At 45.1% G+C, this 20,889-nt stretch overlaps 1 protein-coding gene and 1 non-coding gene across 3 annotated transcripts in view; both read right to left on the minus strand.

Moving 5' to 3' along the window:
• LOC105694827 (calcium/calmodulin-dependent 3',5'-cyclic nucleotide phosphodiesterase 1) overlaps nt 1-20,889 on the minus strand; it is a 73,771-nt gene that overhangs the window by 6,493 nt on the left and 46,389 nt on the right. Inside the window, exons 2-5 of one of the 2 annotated variants that reach the window (XM_012415870.1) lie at nt 10,779-10,910; nt 7,451-7,664; nt 7,012-7,125; nt 645-894 (exon numbers count right to left, since the gene is read on the minus strand). In XM_012415870.1, the coding sequence (XP_012271293.1) occupies nt 645-894; nt 7,012-7,125; nt 7,451-7,664; nt 10,779-10,910 (710 nt within the window). The remainder of the gene's footprint in view (nt 1-644; nt 895-7,011; nt 7,126-7,450; nt 7,665-10,778; nt 10,911-20,889) is intronic. The other variant, XM_012415879.1, reaches the window with a different exon arrangement.
• On the minus strand, nt 5,719-5,790 carry Trnat-cgu. Its single transcript has one exon. It is a non-coding gene; the product is annotated as a tRNA-Thr (tRNA).

The raw sequence follows: 20,889 nt of genomic DNA on the forward strand, positions 1-20,889 counted from the left end.
TCGTAATGCAGGGCCGAATAATAGTCAATGAGTGTCGAACAAAGGGGATCGACGTCTCCGGAGAACAAAGAAGACCGAGAGAAGCCCTTTCCAGCCCCGCGTAGATGTGGAGCCCGGGAAACGAGAAAATTGCCGTTTTTCTCCGGAAAACTCGGCTTGATTAAGACTTCCCCGGTCCACTTTGTCCCTGTCGATACCATTCGATATCGTTATCCTCTTTCCATCCCTTTGCGCGGACCAGGCTCCTCGGTAACCAAATGCGTACCCGTGAGATTTCATATTTTATAAAAATATTATTAATGTCCACAGATGAATTTCTTAAAAATTGAAATTTCATTCGGGACCTTCTTTACAGCTTCCCTATTCACGTTGTAAAGTTTGAATCGATTCGGTACGCTCAGATCGGAAAAAAGTGTCATAAGCAAGACTCTTTCGACGCTACTTTCGTCCCGCCTTAATAAGCAATTCTGGGGAAGTTTGATTGACTTGCGAGGGTCTTCCAAGGCCTGCCTCCCCCGATCATCGGGATCCCCTTTGGGGTGATAAGGGGCGGGTCGAGTAGAAGGAACCGGAACCAGAGAAATCCCACCGGAAAGAACTTTGTCGGGTGTAAAATAGATATACGGTTTGAAAATGACTCGTACCTTGAGCACCTTGACGACCTCCTGGGGGAACTGCATGAGCGCCGTGTTGGTGACCCTCCTGTAGATCCGGTCGACGAAGATCCCGGCCCTGATGGCATGGGCCACGGATCTGAATTTCGGTTTCTCGTCCGCCTTGCGCCTCGTCGTGGCCAATTGCCTGGTGAAGGTCGAGGCCAGCCATTCTCTGACTTCCGGTGGCACAGCATCCGGCTGGACCTCCGAGAGCTCGTCGTCTTCGTCCGCGAGTCGCCTGGACCGGAAACGGAACGGAGATGTTAGGTCCTCCGACTTTTTCCCGACCTGTGACCCGGTACTTTTTTTTTTATTTTTTTAGACGACACATCTATGGACGAGTGTGACAATTATGATCGGGGGTACCTCGTATTTTCTACCTTCCTTCACCCTAAAACGGTTCCGCGATTTTTCTGAATTTTTCTGCAATTTCTCTTTTAGGATAGCTCTCCTCTTACTTGCGTTTCTTCGGGACTTGACTTACCCCTTAACGTGTTATGCAGCTTCCGAGGGGGATGATGGGGCTTTGAGGTTTAACTAATTCTCGGGGTTGGAGGTACTCTAGGTTCTGAAGGTACTGTAGGTACTATGTACTTACTAGGGCGCGTTAAGGTGAGTCGGAATTCAATTCGCAGCCTACAGGTCTTTTTCTTCTTTTTTTTAGAAATATGGAGGCGCTTTATTTGATATTTACACTAAACACATTTTTTTTAGTGTATGAACATATGTCGGGTGTTCATGCTGGCAATCCCACATCGAAACAGCGACGTAAGATGCACTTTTAACGGCGAAAGCTGGGGATGCGTTACCGAGAAAAGTCGGGAAAAGTCGACATTTAAGGTGATGTCGAATAGGTCTCATTTATGAAACTTTTTTTCCTAATTGGGTGTACCGAATCGTTTCAAACTTTACAATGTAAATGTGGAGGCTGTAAGGAAGGTCCCGACCCTCGTGAAATTACAATTTAAAAAAAATTAATTTATAAGCGTTTTTAAAATGTTTATTAATATGAAATTTTATGGGTGTCCGGACCTTCCTTATAGCCTTCATATTCACGTTGTTAAGTTTAATACGATTCGGTACACCCAGTTCGGAGGAAAGTTTCATAAACGAGACTTCTTTAACGCCACTTTCATATCACCTTAAGGGCCCACGAACTCTCAATAAAGCCCAGACGTGAATGCGAAGTTTGAATGCTTTGTCAAAATTAACTGGAATCCTTTTTCCAACCACGTCTCGGTTCTGGCTGGGATTTTTATTAACATTTATCGCGTTCAAGCGGACACCAAAAACGTGAGAAACATCGAGGGTTGAAAACTGCGATGAAAGTTGAGACAGATAGGTGCATCCCATCGAGTGAAGATTCAAGGGAATAGTGCAACACTCTTGGTAAACAAATTCCGATATTTGTTCATTAGAAAAAAAAATTAAAAAAAAAATTGACATAACTCGGGAATCCAGGAAGTAACACCAAAATGATCGTCTACCTTTCTGCACTTTTCCATTCTCTTCTGCTGCACTTTTAATGTCACGAGGCTAGTCGATAAACAGTGTATATTGAGAAATATCTTCAATTGCAATTCCTCGGTGCAAAAAGAGGGAAGCGGGAATGTCGACGAAATAAAAAAGGGAACCTTCTTTCGACTTCGACCTGTCGATTTATTAAGGGGGTCAAGAGGGACGAAACTACAAACGCCCATCGCGGTATTTCATTTATTCCGACTGTTGGTCGAATTTTCGAAATGTCCGGCTATCAACAGCTGATGTGATTACCTCGAGTGACAACCATTTCCCATCAGTGCTCTCGAAATTCGACGGGTTGGCCTCGTGTGTTGCGATTTCTCTCGTTTTTCGACTACCATCGCGCTTTCGACCCCGAAATGACAAACATTTGCATTTAAAAGGCCTCCGATGAGTTTATCCGAATTCTCCCGTAATACTCGAATAGCACTCAATTTAATGTTTGCCCTGATGGTAATTAATTTACCTCCGCTGAAGTTAATTTATACGGATATTTTTTAAGACTTCTCCCTGAACTATTCTATAAAATTATACGTCATAAGAAATTCACCCTTTTCTATATCGAAATGCTTTCCCTTAAAACTGGCGAGAATTCCCATTAAATTAATGAGTATTTATGATTTTCAGAAATAATCTTACATGATTTCATTCTTCTCTCTAAATTCTTGAAAAAGATAAAATTCGCGTTTTGTTGGTTTAAGATGTTCATTTTCCACGGGAAAGTCCTCGATGGAATCTAGAGTAATTCGTGCAAACCAAGGGCGAGTCACTCAACGGAAAGTGCACTAATGAAAATTGCCGCTCGAGAGGGTGGCGGTAAAAAAAATGAGAAAGAAAGAAAAAAGAAACTGAGAAACAAAATAAGAGAGAATTCTTGAAATCGATTGTTGAACGAACCTACGAGGTACACCCTGACGACAAGCTGCAGCTCTCTCCATTCGCTCAGCCTCTCTACAAGTAGAACATCAAAGGAGACATCACGCAAAACGGTATCACAGTGGCCTTGATAAGCATCCTCAAGGATGGAGTGACGAGACCTTCCAGAAACTTATGTTAACGGACAAGTGCATCAGGTGTCACGAATGCACCTGCGGGGGTCTGGGTCTGATCTTGGAAAGTCGGGAAATTCGGGAAAAAATCTGAATAGAAAATTATTTAACTCGACGCAGTAGAAATTCCAGATTACTCTTTTTAACGAGTTGCGGCGTTTTCATTTTCTCTTTTTTTCTCCCCCGATTATATTTATTTTCTGCACTTTCCGGAGCCGAGAGATTAAGGTCGGAGCAATCACTCCAGTTTCGGGAAAGAGAAACCATCGACCCTTTCCCTCCACCCAAGACCAGAGAGAACCCTCGGTGCATAATTTCCGTGTCAAGGCGAAGGTAGAGAATTCTTTTTCGAGTTAAGTTCTATGCATGCACCGATGAGGAGATGTATGCACTTTCGATAACGGGCCAAGTTGCAACAGGCGCACATCCAAGATCGAATGGAGTATGCTAGACCTATAAAGAATCTAGAGTAATGTGAACAGACAGAGAGGACAGACAGACAGGCAGACAGACAGACAGGCGACCATGCCACGACAGGAGAGAAAGAGAGGGATGGAAAGTGACGGAGCGAGGAGAGATTAGCTTAATCCTTTATCCGTATCTACTTTTACGTTTTGTCTTTTAACATTCTACCCGCAATTTCCTCCTCATCTCGGACGTGCCGTCTGCGAAAAGAAACCTTCCGCTCTCTATCGCTCTTTCCAGCTACACCGAGAAGAACAATTCCAGTGGACCAAGGAAATACTTCTCCGAAGTGGTACCGTAGAAATATTTTGTGAAATTAAAGAATCTGGCTTAAATGAATTTAGATAAATTGCCGAAATCCCGGAGAATCGTCGGAGGCAATTGATTACATTAAAATGATTATTTCAATATTTCCTTGGGACTATTCGGAGAAATATCCTTTTTCTTTCCTCCCTGGACGCAGCAAAAAAAAATTTCAAGCCTCGGCGGGAGGCTTGCGAGTTAGATTTGAAACTTGACTCTAAGCTAAGTGAATGTATGTCACTTTTTAGGAAGCTACTCTAAAGACGGGGATTCGCTAGATTTGTAGTTTCGCCTGGAATAAGTGGGAGTAGCTACTCTAAATAGTACATCCGTGGAATTGGGCGATTAATTGTCATCCGAAAGGAGTTTCTAATTGTTACTACGAGTACTGACTGATTTAAATCTAGTTCCATTATCTACCAGATCCTGCAACTACGACTGAGAATGTGCTGGAGGGAGGACTTGACGTAACAACGAACTGCGAGAAATTTGGAAAAATTCAACCCCTTTATAATAATTAAATTAGCTATTGTTAAGATATATATGAAAAACAAAACGAGGGGCATTCGATTAGTCAATAGTCAGGACGGTACCAATTTTTCACCATTTTCCCAAAATTCTTTTCTCTCCCGTAATCAATTTACATGTGCACGTAAGTAAAAGAATGAAAATCCCTTTGAAGAAGGAAGAAAAAAGAAGGGGTTGCAATTCCGACTGCATTCGGGGGTGCGGATTAATCGGTCGGTGTAAACGGAGGGGACACCGTCAGGGGTTGAAATGCCGTTTTCGGGGGTCTTATGGTGGATTTCGGTGGAAATGTGAATGTTTCGCAACCTTGCCCATACGGGGGTGCGAAGCTTCCGTTTCTGGGTTGCGACCACGTGGCCCTGTGGTCCATCCGAGTCCAAGTTGCCCCCCAGGGGTGCAGGTGCAAGGCCAGCCCCCCTACGCGACGACCGAGAGCACTCAACCCCACCTGAACTCACCCTGTGATAGCGCTCGTTAGTGTCATAGAATCGTCATTCGTGAGATGCAACAGAACAGAGCACAACATTACAGGAGATTCTCGATCTTAATTTATGCTCCTCTCCTCCGTTCCTGAAAGTAACTAAACGATCAATCCTTTCCTCGGCACGATCAGCTGATTGGCCTCAAATCCCGGCTGCGCTCTTTTGCGTCCCCTCCCTGTAAACAAGAGTTTAATAATCCGTTCTGGATGAAACGTGGCGGGAATTTCATGGGAGGGAAATTCAAAGAAATATTACGGGAATTATTTTTAATGAGGGGAAGTACAGGTAGAGGAAATAAGATTTAATAGACCTCGAAAACGCGTTAGAAAGGGGGCTCGAGCGGCACTAAAAAAGAGCTCGGAAACGGAAATCAGCTTACTCGGGTTCGGCTTTTTATTTCTACCCTTGCCTTGGGAAAATCCCGCAGAAATAACACCCTCCCGATTATCATTGCTAATCGGGGCTGAAGTTGAGCCAACAGAGATTTCGGGTTGGGAAATCTCGCGGAAAAGCGGCCTTCCACTCGACCAGGAAATGTGCGATTTATCTGACTTTTCGCTTTTTGCGGAGTTGGGCGCAAGAGGGGCTCCTAATTAGTCGCTCATTAAGGGGCTAGCCTAGCGGAAAATTTAGAAAAAGTCGGGAAAAAAGACACTGCGGGAAAAATCGACTAAGGGAACGGAAAGTGCGGAAAATGACGTCGATAAAAATGACGGCCTCCTGTGAGTTTTGAACTCACGACCCCTGGTTTACGAGACCAGTGCTCTACCACTGAGCTAAAGAGGCACCACCCTCGGTGTCCATCCCCGAACGACGGTGTCGTTAAAGGGGTGAACCACTGGCGCAACGGGGGGCGTCGTAACTCGACGAGAGGCGGTTAAAAAGAATTCCGAAGTGCCCCTTCCAGCCTCCCGTAATTTTTTTTTTCTTCTCCAGAAAGGCCCTTTCATCCCTTATATCTGGGAGGGTTAATTGAAACGATCTCTTCTTTCCCCTTTTAGGGGGTGGATCAACTTAGGTTCAGTTTTCACGAGGATCAGCGTTTTTATTAGTTTCGGAATCGTTCCAAATGAGCGTTCAAGTATCCCCAGTTTACGGTATCGTTCTTTAGGGATGTTCGATAACGCCGTTCATCCCCTACGGGGGGTCGTGAGTTCTTTTCCTCGGCGTAAATCTTGCTGGACCAGGATGCTGTAATTCGCGCCTTTGCGTGCTCTACTCATGTTCGAATCCTCTCGTCATTTTACGACCCCACCGGCCATAATTCGCCGATGGTATCCCCCTCGATTTTTCCCCCAATACGAGGGAAAAGCTTCAAAGGACGACCGAATGTCGGATATTGCCAATTTTACCGGAAAACGAGCGAGATTCCTTGATCAAAAGAACATGGCGATGCTTGGAGGAAAACATACGGATTTACTGGAGGGCGGAAATTCGGACTACGATCGAAAATTCGAAAATTCGAAAATTCGGGAAAAATGGTTTGCCAAGGGGATAAATGAAATATCCAACATTCGGAGAAGGAAAATCTAACGCTGGAATATTTTTCAAGGATAAATTAATAATTTTAGAAGGGAGAGGTTTTGCGCACGTGGTTCCAAAACTGTCACTTTTCATGGAAATGTCGAACAGCCACCCTTGGACCACCTCGATTACCTAAAATTGGCAGATACTGAAATCCAAAGCATTGCATAAATCACAGGGAATGAAAGACATCTAGGAAATTATTCCGCGTGCAGGAGAAAAATCATATTTCATATCATGTCTCATCCGTTTCCGTGATTTTGCCCGAGAGGAAATCGAGGAGTTCTGATCATATCGGATGCATCAAAAGTTTTCGAATTAATATCAAATGAAATTTCATAAAAGATAAATATGAAGTACAAGGATTGACACTCCGAGTCTCGCGATCGATCATGAAATGCGCCCATCTCTTGAACAACACTCTTTCATTAAATCGTTAATCAGTGCCTCCTCTTATCTCCGTCTTTTTGGAACAACACTTACTTGGTCTCGTCAATGAAAACCGCCTCGAGGACTCTGGCGGCATACTGCAAATTTCGTTGCAGAAGATCCGCAGAGATCTCGCCATGTTGAAGCCGCCGCAACAGACACCTCAATCTACGGAAGGAGAATCGATAATTAAATTCGAATTGCGAAAATTCGAAAATGCGAAAATCGAAAATGTGAAAATTCGAAAATTCGAAAATGCGAAAATCGAAAATGTGAAAATTCGAAAATGCGAAAATCGAAAATGTGAAAATGCGAAAATCGAAAATGTGAAAATTCGAAAATGCGAAAATCGAAAATGTGAAAATTCGAAAATGCGAAAATCGAAAATGTGAAAATTCGAAAATCGATTCACCGAGGGAGAAAATCGCGCAAAGAAAATAAGTGTTAATTAAATAAGGAAAGTTTAGAATTTTTGGTAATAGAGACGGCGAACCTGAGGGCGGCTTTGTCGCAGGCATCCGGGGTGTCGATGGCGGGCAAAGAGTCCGTCGTGAGATCGAGGTTGTCGAGGATCTCCTCGAGGTCGACGGACTGACCTCGTAGGAAGGCGTCGGGGCTTTCGAGGGTGGCGGGGCTTTCGAAATTTCCGGCCCCGTGGCTCCTGGCTTTGCCGGAACTTCGGCGGACTATCGTCAGCGAGCCTTGCTCTGGAAATTAAAAAAGTATCTCGGGTTAGTCCGGCTCCGGTGTCAGGGGAGGGAAAGTAATGAAAAGGAGGAGAGCTCGGATTCGGTGCAAGCCAAGACAAAATGAAGCGAGAGGTGCCTCCGTGGAATTCCTTACCGTGTGCAGAAAAGTCTCATATCTTTCCCTCAGGGATGTAAAAAAAGATATTCATATATATTTACAACCCTTTCATATCATCTTAAAGGCTTCTTTCCATGGGACCCCTTCAGGTGGCAGATTCGGGAACTTCTTAAAGCCAGTTCGCAAAGTGTTTCCTCGTCTCCGGCGACGGCATTTAAATTCGTCCGGGTTGCCCATCCGTTTTTGTCGGCCGGGAAGTTATACACTTCGCGAAGTAGGGTAAGCCGGGAAAAATGTCTGTCGTCGAGGCTGGCCCCCTGCCAGGGTGACGTTTTATTTCCATATCATTGCCTCGCCCAACCCCTCGCCCCTTTGAATTATCGTGGGACCCGCGATCCGAAATGTCGAAGGTTCGCCGGGGTCGAACCCCCTTTCGACGTTTCTTCGCCTTTCCTTTTTCCACGGCAATTCCACGGCAAAAACGAAGCCGTCAATTTCTCGCAGAACCGACGCGACTGGAATCGAAGATTGCGGTGAAAAAACGACATTTCCCGATTTTATTATCGTTGCACATTTTTTTTTCCTACATCTCATAATCAGATTTGAGATATCGCGGCTCTGAATTTTCTGATCTTTCCACTCGGGGACAAGATCGGGAATTGTCGCAATGCCAAGTCCTTGAATTGTCGGGGTTTTCAGGACCTCGCGAGAGTCTTGAAAAACGGGTCGAAAGGGTGACAAAGCAGAAGGACGAATAATTCGAGAGGCTCGTAGAACGGCGGAACGCCATTGAAAAAGTTTCCCACCCCTTCTACTTGAATTGTTCGATTCGATTGGATTTATTATTCAGCTGCTCGAAGCGAGCGCGGAAAAGGCCAGCCTTAAATGTCTTGTAAAAATGATGGACTGAACAAATATAGGAATTGCATCGGTTCTAAAGCGCAATGAAAGAGTCATGTACATAAAAAAGTAATGAAGGAAAAAGTTTGAAATTATTCTATGCACCGAATTTGGAGAAATATAAATATTCTCACGTTTTGATATATATATATATATATAGAATGACTCTTTCACCTCAATTACTCCTAGAAATTCAAATTGGGGGGCGAAGTAATCCTCGATAAGAGGATGTACAGCCAGAAGGTGGCAGCTCTCGAAGATGTCGAATCTTCTTTGGAAATCGGCGACAAGTACTTATAGTTTGTCGGTACAAGGGCGGATGCAAGTTCGAGTTTGCTTTCCCAAACTTGGGGCCTGCAATTGCAGGGGAACTGGGGCGTAAGTGCGACAAGGTGTGTGCTTTTAGGAAGTGTACCTCGGGCTGACATTTCGGCTCCGACGCAGTATTGGTGACACAATCGAGACATTGCGGGATATAAATGAAATTCAGTCAGGCATTTCCCTTATTACGGGGAGATGTACATAGAATTTACCGATGGGCAACCCTTTTTGGAGCGACTTGTACAATTAGGATACGGCAGACAAAGATGAAACTTAATTATCCGAGCCCCTCGAGGCTTCCAGGGAATAAAGGAGGAAATCTCCTGATTTCCTTTCTTCTCAAAGGAGAGGGGAATATTTCTCGGCGGAGAAAAAGACTTCCCGACTTCTTACGCCGTAATGAAGTCTCCCTGATTAAGTTATCACGGTTCCTGGGGTGTCGTTTCCGGTGTTTATCTCGATGGTGTTTGACGTAAAAAAAATATAATCTTCGATATCCGATGTCGGGAGTGACAACGAATGGCTAACTTTATCATCGTTAATTAAAGAGGATTTTCTGAACAAATGACGCCGTTACTTCCGGTGCAAACAATCCTTACCTTGTCATAGAATTCCCTCTTGACATTGTACGCAAGTATATTCTGCTACATACCCTGCAATGCAGGGTACCAAAATTGACATACACCCTGCATTGCGGCGTACTTCTTCCGCACCCGTAAAAAAATCCCAGAGGTGCTGCAGGTGTGTACTTTAAATTTGTGTAAAATAACTCGGTACACTTTGTACGTATGTCTGTATGCATGTCTCTACCCCGGAAGGTATCTCATCCAATCTGGCGATGTCGGTTTACTTTCCACCGGGAAAAACGCAAGTACCGTCTGCGGTTCCGCAACCGCGGGACGTTTTATCGCCGCAATGCCTAATGTACGAGTGTTGATTATAGTTAACAAACGAGCAGGAAAACATTCACACCGAGAGTATGAAAAAATATTTGACATACATAATTGTAGGAATTCGAGAAATTAAAAACAATCTCGGAATTGTATCGATTTATAGGAGAGCATGGCTTTGCATCGGAAAACACCGAGAAAGACAGCGAGTGCGAGGGTGCAAGAGTGAGAAAGAGAGAGAGAGAGGGTGTCAGGGTGAGATGCAAGATGCACATACAGGGGACCACTCGAACTTCAATCCACTTTATGCCCCAGCTCTCCGAAACGCATTTATTACCCTCTTAGAGTGCGATATTCGGTCGCAACGAGGAGTCCCTCGTTACAATCGACTTGCCACTCGATTTAACTTCCGGGTAACATAATTAATCTTCCCAGCATTTCCTCGGCTTTACGAACAACTGTGCCGATTTACCAGGCGGGCAGTAATTACGAGCTGCAGTTGCAGCTGCATCGAAATTTCGACGAGCGCCGAGCCGCTTAAAGTGTTATGAAAGGATTACTCTATACACCTCGAAACGTGAAAATATTTCCAAAAAATTTTTCTCAAAATTGGGTGCACCGAATCATTTTACTATTCTACTTAAATTTGGAGCTAAATTACATTTTAAGTTGAATTGACTTTTTTTTGAGTACATTTTTGGAGGTGAATCTACTCTTTTTTTTTTTGCGTACATTTTTGGAGGCGAATCTACTCTTTTTTTTTTTCACCTTCATTTATGAACGAATTTTTTTTTTTCTCTCGGTGTAGGGTCTCGTACCGAGCTTTTGGGGCATAAAGTGGGCCTCGAGGGGTCCTTAGACAGGGAGCTGCAGTTCCGGCCGGGGCCGGGATCGGAGACTTACTGGACAGCTGGCCGTTTCGGCCGGGGGACGAGGGATCGTAGGGACGGGCAGCACTCGCCCCCGCCGGCGTCGCAGGAGACGAGGAGACCCCGATGTCGTCCCTCGTGACCCTTCTATCTGGCGGGGATGCAACTGGAAAATATCGGCAAAACGAGAGGTCGCGATGTAATCACACGCCAGACGGAAAATAAGAATCTGTTAACATTGACTATATCGACATGGTTAAAACACCGCATCAAGTGGAACCACGTGGATCTTGAAAGTGACCACGTGGGATGATAAACCTAACCTCGCCAATAGGTATCCATGGCGCTGCGCTCAAAAGTTGCGATCAACACTTGGAACGGTAACATTAACGATACGAGGACAGAACTTTTTGGGGACACCGCATAAATTTCCGCCGCGCTTTCCGACGTCCACCGTGAATGCAAATCCGCAATTCCGCCTTGCACTAACTGTTTAAGATATTCAGTAGGTTGCTCCGAGGGTGGAGGAGGACATCCTTGAACCGGAAGGGTGGATTGACATTAGCCTAACAGAAACCTCCAATTATGGCGCGTACTAATTCGGAATTATGCGCATAACTTTGACGTTCAATTACCTCACCGGGTGTCCATGTGTCGGGTGTACCTCGCGTACATATGTACACCCGCGCACGTGTAACGCCCGTCCCGGATTGGGCCCGTGGATTTAGACAAATAGCCGGCGATTTGCATGGATCGAATTCCCTATTTCACTCGCCGCACTACTGACAGGCATTAAATTGACCGGTATGAAATATTTCTTACAAGAGTCGCCCCTCGACCATTTGTTATCAACCGTATGGAATCGACGACTCGTTGCACAGCATCCGATAGGATCGATCCATGTCACGTGTCGATCGATTTAACGACTTAGCGGTGTTAAATTGTTTATCGGCTGGTTTTCTTCGAGACGGGAATTAATTAATCTAAACTTCTCTTTGGAACCCACGACGAAGTTCCTAGGACGCGCAATTTCCAGGATGACAGTTCGGTCCTCGTGTGAAACCCGACGCTTTGATTCCCGGAGGGAACTCTGTTTGCAGTCGAAGTCGATCATAGGGTAACCCTACCCGGGGGTTCCCATAGACCAAGGGGTTCCCATAGACCTGGGGATTGACGCAGAACCCCGAGAGGCATCCATCGATTTGCAGAGTTTGCCGGATGATTCCCTAGGGAACCCTCCTCCGCGAAAAAAAAAAAAAAGGGGGAATTGGCGAGACGCAATTTCGAGGCATCGCCTGGGGCGGAATAGTCTTCCTTTTTTTTTCTCTCGATTTTCCTCGCCCGCTTTCTCCGTGAGAAATCGATCATCTTGGGTCGAAGGAGGCATCGATCGACTCCGACTCGCGAGTGTCGTGAATTTTGAGAATTTTTGGTAGTAATAGCAGAGGTGGCGCAGAATAGGTCTATTGATCTTTTGTCGAGTTATTGCTGGTCTAGCCAATTACCGAGTTCGCCGATTGTCGGGAATTTCCTGAATCTCTAGAATTTGGAGGATTTGACAGCCGATGGCCTAGGTGGCACAGAATGTGTCTATTGATCTGCAGCACCTGGCTGTGGCCCGCAAATTAGATTCGAAGCCAATCGACTGTCGTCTGACAATAAATCCATTGTCCCTCGTTGATTGGGCCATTCGGGGGTCGGGTTCCCAACTGCGACCAACTTGCTTCGGGACGTGTCAAATTGGGAATTCTTACTCCGGGAACGGATTTGTCGATAGTCACGGCTTGTCAAAGAGATGCCAAAATGCGGTCCAAGCTGATCAGCTGATCAGCTGACTAATGAGGAACCCTTGGTACCCTCAAATTCCCGGGTTCCACATTTCCCCGACACTCGAATGGAAAGAAAGGATCTTTCCCTGGGCCAGAGACACGTGGGTGAAATTTCGTCCGAGTTGATGGGGAGTTAGCAGCACTGGGGAGAAAACACCCGTTTGATGAATGGCCGGGGCGCCAGCGCCCGGGAAAAATGGCGACCCTTAAGATTTACGTTTCCCCTTTACGAGACACGAGATCCGAGCAAATGAAGCAGTTTTAGGTGTCCCGTAAAATGCACTCCGCGTCCCTCGTCTCGAGGCGCCTCGTAAAAGATGGCGCCGATGCATCTCCGACGTTTATTGTGCGTATTATCGCCGCCATTTCTGGATACGAGTGTCTGCCCTCCGGTGTCGTCACAACGGATGCTTCACGAGGCAGTAAATAAACTTATGCGTCGCGTCATCTCGACGACAATATGGCCGTCCTCGGGCTTTTTTGCCCCTTTTTAATCGCAACCTCCACCCTCTCTCGTGCATTACTGAAATTATACAATTACGCGGAAAGCTTCGGCCAGAGCGGAGAGTTAATATTCCCCGTTTAAGGGCTGCTCGGAAACCACCCCTTAAGGTGATATGAAAGTGACGTTTATAAAAAATTTTCTCCCGTTTGGAGATAAGTTTTATAAATGTTTGGACGCTTCGATATATATATATATACCGTCTTAAATGGCGACTTTTTTCGCCGATTTAATTTCGCCTTCTTGGGACGCAGGATCAAGTCGGGATAAACGCGGGTCCCGGGGGATTTCCAAGTTCCGGAGGCTTAACCGGGATTCGGAGGCAAACTTCGACAGGATTTCGGCGCCGCTAATCGAATCAATCGCGATCGACTACGCGCCGATCGGTCGCACGTCGACTTAAAGGATTAATTCTCCTGGGTGCAGCTAAACGTGATTGTTCCGTTCGAATAATGACGATTAATGACAGATATCACGGGGCTAAGGGGATATGAAAGTGACGTCCGAGGAATTGAGGAGGAGACGCTGTCGTTATAAGGCCGCCATTCTTAATGACATACTCCTTCCGCGTAACGCGCCAATTAGCGAATTGTTCCGAGTTTTACGAAGGAAGCAACAGAAATGGCGACTGGATCGCGTTTACCGGCTTGTTTTAATCATCCTGTGGATGAAGGAAAAAGGCCCCGGAAACGCGTCGAAGGATTTCTGAGGCCGCGACTGGCGGAGACTTCAACGGCTGCACAAGAAACGTCTTTCGAGAGTCTCCAAACGGTCCACCCAGGCGCAGCTCCGAAATTAATAAGTCACTTAATTACTCATTCCGGACTCGAATCTAGTCGTTTACGTTTTAATTTCCTCGCAAGTACGCCATTAACCAGTGCTTTCACGTAATGGGCCAATTAGTGGATCGTCGCGTACCAAGAGTGGATGCCAAAAATGGCGCGCTGCGAGTTTCCATTTAGCGACTTGTCCTTCCGACCTCGCCATCGCGGAATTTCTTTTTTCTTTATATTCCTTTTTTCAACGCGCCGTTCCTTGACTTACCGATCCTTGGAAAGCTGTAATCGGTTAACTCGTACCGCGGAAGCGTTACCACGTAAGACTGAAATTTAATTTAACATACCAAAATGGTACAATGTGAATTTCATAGAATGGAGGGAATAACGAATCGGCGGCGCCATTTTCTGCGATAACAATTCGCGTTAAACCGCTAATCAACGCAAACGCAAGTGCGATAAGTGCTTCTTGTAGGGCGCGATTTAACGCCTGAGCGAATTAAAAACTAAAATATTAATCCCCGGCCGACGAAGCGCGAACCCGAAGAGCCTCGTAACTTTTAACGAGCATCTCCAAAGTGCCATCGATGGGTCATCGGCAATCGATATCGCCGATCGATCGACCGCCTCGAGCAGCTTCCGGGAACGCCCGGGACAACGGTCATTTTTACCGAGAACTTTCGGAAAACCATAACCATCAAGGTGCGCCATTTTGTATCGCTCGAAATGAAACATTAACACATGATTATGGCAGCCCTAACGAAAATCTTGAAACTCGGGAAATGTCAATTTTCGAGCGGATAAAAAAAATGCATTTATCCGGGATAAGAAGCAGAAAAAGAGATTTTTTTTCGAAAAATGTAATTGTGCCGGTTTCGAGACCAGGACATACATAATCACGTGCCGAAGCTTCGAATGATTCGGTACACCCAGTTTGGAGAAGGATTTTATATATATTTTAACCTTTTATATATATAGAATTGCCCTTTCACGGCATCTTAAATGGGAGCGTTTTATGACGGTGTTTTCCCTGCAATGATCATAGGTACTAGAATTTACGACTGCTCCCTCAGGACGCCACGGTGTCTGGTAAGAAAAGTAATACGATCGTTCCTCGTAAATTTATGGGCGGAATGTCAAAACCAACGAGAGAATCTGATTTCCGAACGACTCGATCGTTCCTCTCGCGAGAGAGATTTCATTCTTTGATTTGGAAATAGAAATCCTTTTGAAGATTTTATTTAATTTATTTTCAACGATAGAACGGATCAACGCTTTCCTAACACTTTAACTCTGAACTATCGTGACGAAAGGCCACCTTTTAATTTTTTTTTTAAACAATTCCACGGTTTCCCTTTTTCCTTCCCGAAGATCTCGAGGACGGTCGAGTCGATCGGAGAATTGGAAGAGTTTCGTATCGTTATCCCCGTTAAGGAAGATAAATGAAGTATAGAGACCGAGTAAAGAGACAATCCTCCTATACTTTCTATTGTTCTGGACAATTTGTTGACTTCGTCGGTGCCGATTGGTCGGCCGATGATTGCGACCGTGTCGGAAGAAATGGGACAAGATGGCGCCCGGAAATGGGTTAATCGGCAATGATCGACGTTTATCTCCTCGGGGTGCTCATTTCCTGCCGGGGAGTCGTTACTCTTCTTCGGTTTATTTTACGGTGTCGTAAGGATCGACTTGCATCTCCGAGTTTTCATTCTTGCATTCCCCTCTCTATGCAGACACGTGTGTCGCCCTTAAGCGGGAATTTAATTAAACAATTTCGACATTAACGATCCTCGAGATGGATCGTAAAAATGATATCATTGGCCGGTATATTATCGCCGTATGGGATAAACGTCCCGGAAGTTGAGGTTTTCCCTCGGCTTTATGGACGCCGGGAGGGATGTTGCGAACCTCGTTTTAATGCCACCGGATAATGGGGTTAATGTTCAATTTTTAGAGGGAAATTGAAAAATTGTCACTGCTTATTGGGCGGCCCTCTTTTTTATGAAACTCGTTTAATGGCACAGATATCGGGGTTATTAAGGTTAATGGCTCGGTGCTCTACTTTTAGAGGTGGGGTCTAAAATCTGCGATATTTTCTGGGATGCCATTTTACATGGTGTGGTGTGGTTCAATTTTTCGGGGGAAATTGAAAAACCCACGGAATTACGGAATCATCGAGAGCGATGCCTCACCTCGACGTTTACGCGTACGTACGTACCCGGTAATTACTGCAAGACCCCTTGCTCTCACTTGCCCGTAACGGGTCCGGATAAATTGATTCCCATTAATGCACTTCCCCTCCTCCCGGAAATCATTCTCGACATTTTAATCAGGCAATTATTCTCGACCGCGTTAAGGTGTTACGAAAGTGCCGCATATATCAAAACGTCAAAATATTGATAAACGCACTTTTCTCCAAATTGGCAGGACCGAATAATTTCTTACTTCAACACGTGATTAGGGAGGTCCTAACGAGGGTCTTGACCCTCGCGAAATTTCTTATCACCTGCGTAATCACGTGATAAAGTTTAAAATTATTCGGCGCACCCAGTTCGGAGAAAAATGATTAATTAATATTTTCACGTTTTGATATACATAGAGCGACGCTTTAATTCGACTTCTCTCCTGGTCTCGGTCTCGTTAAAGTGGTTCTTTGTTGTTTCGTTTATATAATCGGTACTTTATAATCGATATGAAAAATCACCGACTATCAGGAGGACGGTCAAGCACGAGTAGATTATCTCCTCCGATTGATAAGATAAAAATATCATCACGACGTGTCTTCTTGTATGCAGAGCTCCGAGTTCTTCCTCGCCGGCTGGGAATTCATTTCCCCTCGGATAATTTATTTTTCCGCCTATAATAAACGATTTTCCACTTTCTACCCGTTATCTCTAAAATCCAAGATGGCCGCCCAGCAAAAGCGGGTGGAGTAATTACAGTTTAATTACGGTGTCTGCTCCGAAATGCACCCGATAATTGGAACAATTTACTAGGGCTTCCATAACGTCTCGAGTTCTCAGTTCCTCGAGAAAGTGGAAATATCGCGGAGCTTGATAATCGCACATGGCCCAATTCGAAATTAGGAGAGGTGTAATTAATATTTATTGCTCTCGCGAGGTCGATTTTTTTTCCTTATCAAAGAACCGCTCCCTCGGACCCGTAATGACGATTTTCATTGATCGATTTTCTCAGGTGCCACTTTCATATCACCTTAATCGGTTTGGCCACAACCCCGATTGCGTATATATACATACGTAAGATTGCACGTTTGTATGTGGTAATTATTTATAAACGAAGCGGCGCCGTCCCGGATCGAGTCCTTCAATTAAGCCCTCCTCGGCTCGACCAATTAAAATGTCGCCTCTGTACACGAAGGACTCGGGAGCAGTCGTTCCGGACGCGCACTTACGTAAGTGCAATTACGCCAAATTGGAATTGCACACACCGCCCGACTGGTCTTACGCCTCCGTTGAGCCATATTCCTCCCATAATCGTTCCTGAATTCGGCAACCGACGGCCATTTTGGACCTTAAGGAATGACGTCGCGATGCCACTTTCATATCACCTTAAGGATCCCTTTATGACGCTTTTCTCCGAACCGGGTGCACCGAACAATTAGAAACTTACCGAAGGACAGAAATATTCAAGGAAGGCAATTTGGAATTATGGCGTCATTTTTAATATACGGCATCAGAAGGAAAATTAATCGATGCACTGGACTCAAGATGGCCGCCGTTTGTCGGCGCATCTCTTAATGCTTTGGCGCAGGGCTTATGTACGGCATGTACGCGTGTATGTACCGTTCGGCTGGATTACATCCAAGCCATTGTGTACGTACGTGTATGTACCTTTGCATGTACACGTGGGTGATCACCATCGGACTATCGGTTGCACGCAACAATACGACCTACATTGCCGCGAAACTAATCAAATTGTTGGAGCGTGCGCGTCTCCATTTTACGGTCGTACACGAGCATCCATTTTCATAAATGAGACCCGCCTTGTGCTTCATTACTGGCCGAGCTTTTTGCGCGTTGATTTCTGTTAATGAAACCCCCTTTCGGATTAATGCGAGGCATTTCGGGAATTGATGCGCCCGTTGGGTCCCTCGATTATTTCGAAAAGCACCAAAATGGCGCCGACTTCCCGACGCTTGCTCCGAAATTACTCTCTTCGCCCCTTTTTAAAAATATATCATCGCGCCTATATATACATATACGCGCATTTTTCTTCCAATTAAAAGTACCGGGTTTAATTAATTCCCGATAAATGGTTTTATTGTTGCTTCTCATTATCGAGTGACTGGTGAAAATGGACGCGTTAGCAATTTCTTAAGGAGGAAAGATTGGCGACGCGGTCTTTCTTCGACTTCCTTTTCTCGTTCTTTTGCCGAAAGAGGAAACGTTTTAGCCTCGTTTGGCTTAACCGAGAAACGGGGGGCAGGCAACCCCGCAATTTGGCACATTTCCTCCCGGATAATGACACGGTGTCGGTAACTCGTCCCATTTCGCGAACGAGAGGAAGCACGGAGCTCCGAAAGGGAGGAAACCGAGAGAACGATGCTAAAGCTCTCGCGGATTGGAAACTTTACGATCCCGTTGGAACAGAGGACGAAACGTTATCACGGCGGCTTTTTCGCTGACGATCCGTTAAATCGAATCGCCCTCGGCTTTTTTCCACTTAAATTCCGCCGAGTTTTCGGGGATTTTCCGAACCGACGTGTCCGAACACAATTGCCGAGTGCTTTTCCCCCCGGGATTTCATATTTTTATCTGCGACATATGGAATAATATTCCTGTCCGAATATCGAGCCTCATGGTAATCGAAATATCAATACAATGGATAATATTGTTGCAGGGGGAATTGCGCAAGTTTAAACGCAATTTGGATTTTTTTTTTCATCCCCGCGACGAGGGATGAATTTTCACCAGTTCACTTGTCAAAATTCCCGAACGAGAAATAGTACACTTAAAGTGTAAAGTGTTTATAGTAAAGTTCCATAATTTCGCGAGAATTGACGAGTGAAGTCATACAGCGGTATGTCGGCATTCACCTGAATTATTGATTATCGATACACAGGGACCGGAAGAGCTCGTAATGGCAGGTGAAGCAGTAACCTGGGCAAATCCGTAATCCCCCCTGATCCCGTAGTTACTCCGAGCATGAGTTCAGGAATCCTGGATTATCTTTCCCCTCTGCGGGGGGTCTCCAATCGTAAACGACGAACAATCAGGCAGTGCCCTTACGCGAGATTAAATCTGGAGCTTCCTCTCTGCCCCGAGAAGGAAAAAAATTCATGGAACCAAAGAAATGTTTCCCCGAACAGCGCCAAAAGGAACTAATATTTTGATAATTAAAAAAAAATTATTATCTGGCTCCATAAATTGGGATTAAATTGTCATAATTTCGAGGAAACGTTGCGTCCAATTTATTCGAAAAGGAAAGGAGAATGAATAATTCCTGTATCGATAAATCCAATTTCCTGAATGAAAAAAATATAACCCAATCCTCTCGCACTCGTCACGCAATGCAAGCGGATTAAGATACGAGGAAATTAATCGAAAAAAAGAAATGACGAGGTATCATTCCTGACTCCTATCATTGATTTGTGGATTCCCAGGTCTAAATTTAGCACGATGACAATATCCACACGCGACCTTTTTTTACTACGAACTGCCATTCTGCAATAAAACAAATATTTACCGAGAATGAAGGATGCGAAAGAAATATTTCCGCATAATTCGAGGCATATCTTTATTAATCATCGTTTCCAGATTACCGTGAATTCTTGGCAAAGGGTATTGTCGATATCGACAGACAGGAAAATCAGTCCTGTCATGTCATCGGTTCAGCAACACGTCACGAAGCCCTAATGACGTCAATCTCTCGATCGGTTCCTCCACTCGACATTTCCCGATATATATATATCGCCAGTTCGATTAATCGAATTCGGACGAAAGGCGGAAGATTGGACGAACTCGATGTGCGGGGATTTTGCGCCGGCGGAGAAAAAGGGGGAAAGAAGTGCGAAAAGAAGGGAAAAAAAAACGAGTGCAAATAGGGGAGGAAGAAAAAGGTGGAAAACTAACGTTTCGCAATCGAAAACGCTAATCCCCGGGAAAAGGGGCCGCCTCCATTTGCGAGCAACAAAGACGCGTAAACGAGCGAATGGAGGCCGACAAAGTGGAGCTTTACGCTTTTTCGGAAACCGAACGGAAATAAAAAAAAAATAAAAGGAAGAGGAAAAAGGAGAATACCGAGAAATGTGGAAACACGAGGGAGACTTCGGGATTTTTATGGTGTATGTGTATATCGGTGTATTGAGAGGAGGGGGAGGCTCGTAAAAAAAGAAGATATAGGAAAATACGCAAACGGTGTACGAAGCTTTTATTTCCTCGCGTGAAATGTTGCGGCAGACCGCATCAAATTTTAAAGTAATTTCCATGTTTTATAAAGATATTCGATTTATTGGCTGGGATTTTTCCTGAAATTAACAACGGTGCTATGTCACGGACAACAGAAATCCAAGCAACAAATGGGAACGCTTTATCAGCGAATTAGCGTGCAACATCGTGGAAGTGAAAGAAAATTCGGCTTTTCGGTATTTCGGAAACGGAATGGTGATGTGGGTAGTGAACAGGGAACAAAAAAAAAGGGGGGAGGAAATAAAAGTGGAAGAAAGCGAGAAACAAAACGCGAAACACGCCCATCCGCCAGGCGGAGAGAGTGTACCCAGAGGTGGGAGTACCGTGAGAGCGGGTGAGAGGGAGAGATGGGAGTCGCGTGAGTGCGAGAGAGAAGGGGATACCTCAGGCGCCGTATCGACGGAGCCCACCACTCTTTTGTGAAAAACCCCGCGAATGCCCGCGGGCCCATGAAAGCTCAATTTATGCACCTGACACGGGCATTGTTTCTCGATAACAAAAGCAGACACGAGGCAGACATGATCGCGGCCATTGATTGCGGACTCGCAGATATTACTGGGCGATATTTAATATACCGACATTCGCCGGCGGATCATGGCTATGGATTTTC

Source organism: Orussus abietinus, unplaced genomic scaffold (assembly GCF_000612105.2).
Source record: "Orussus abietinus isolate OABI.00-Male unplaced genomic scaffold, Oabi_2.0 scaffold73, whole genome shotgun sequence".
In the NCBI taxonomy this organism is placed as follows: Eukaryota; Metazoa; Arthropoda; class Insecta; order Hymenoptera; family Orussidae; genus Orussus; species Orussus abietinus.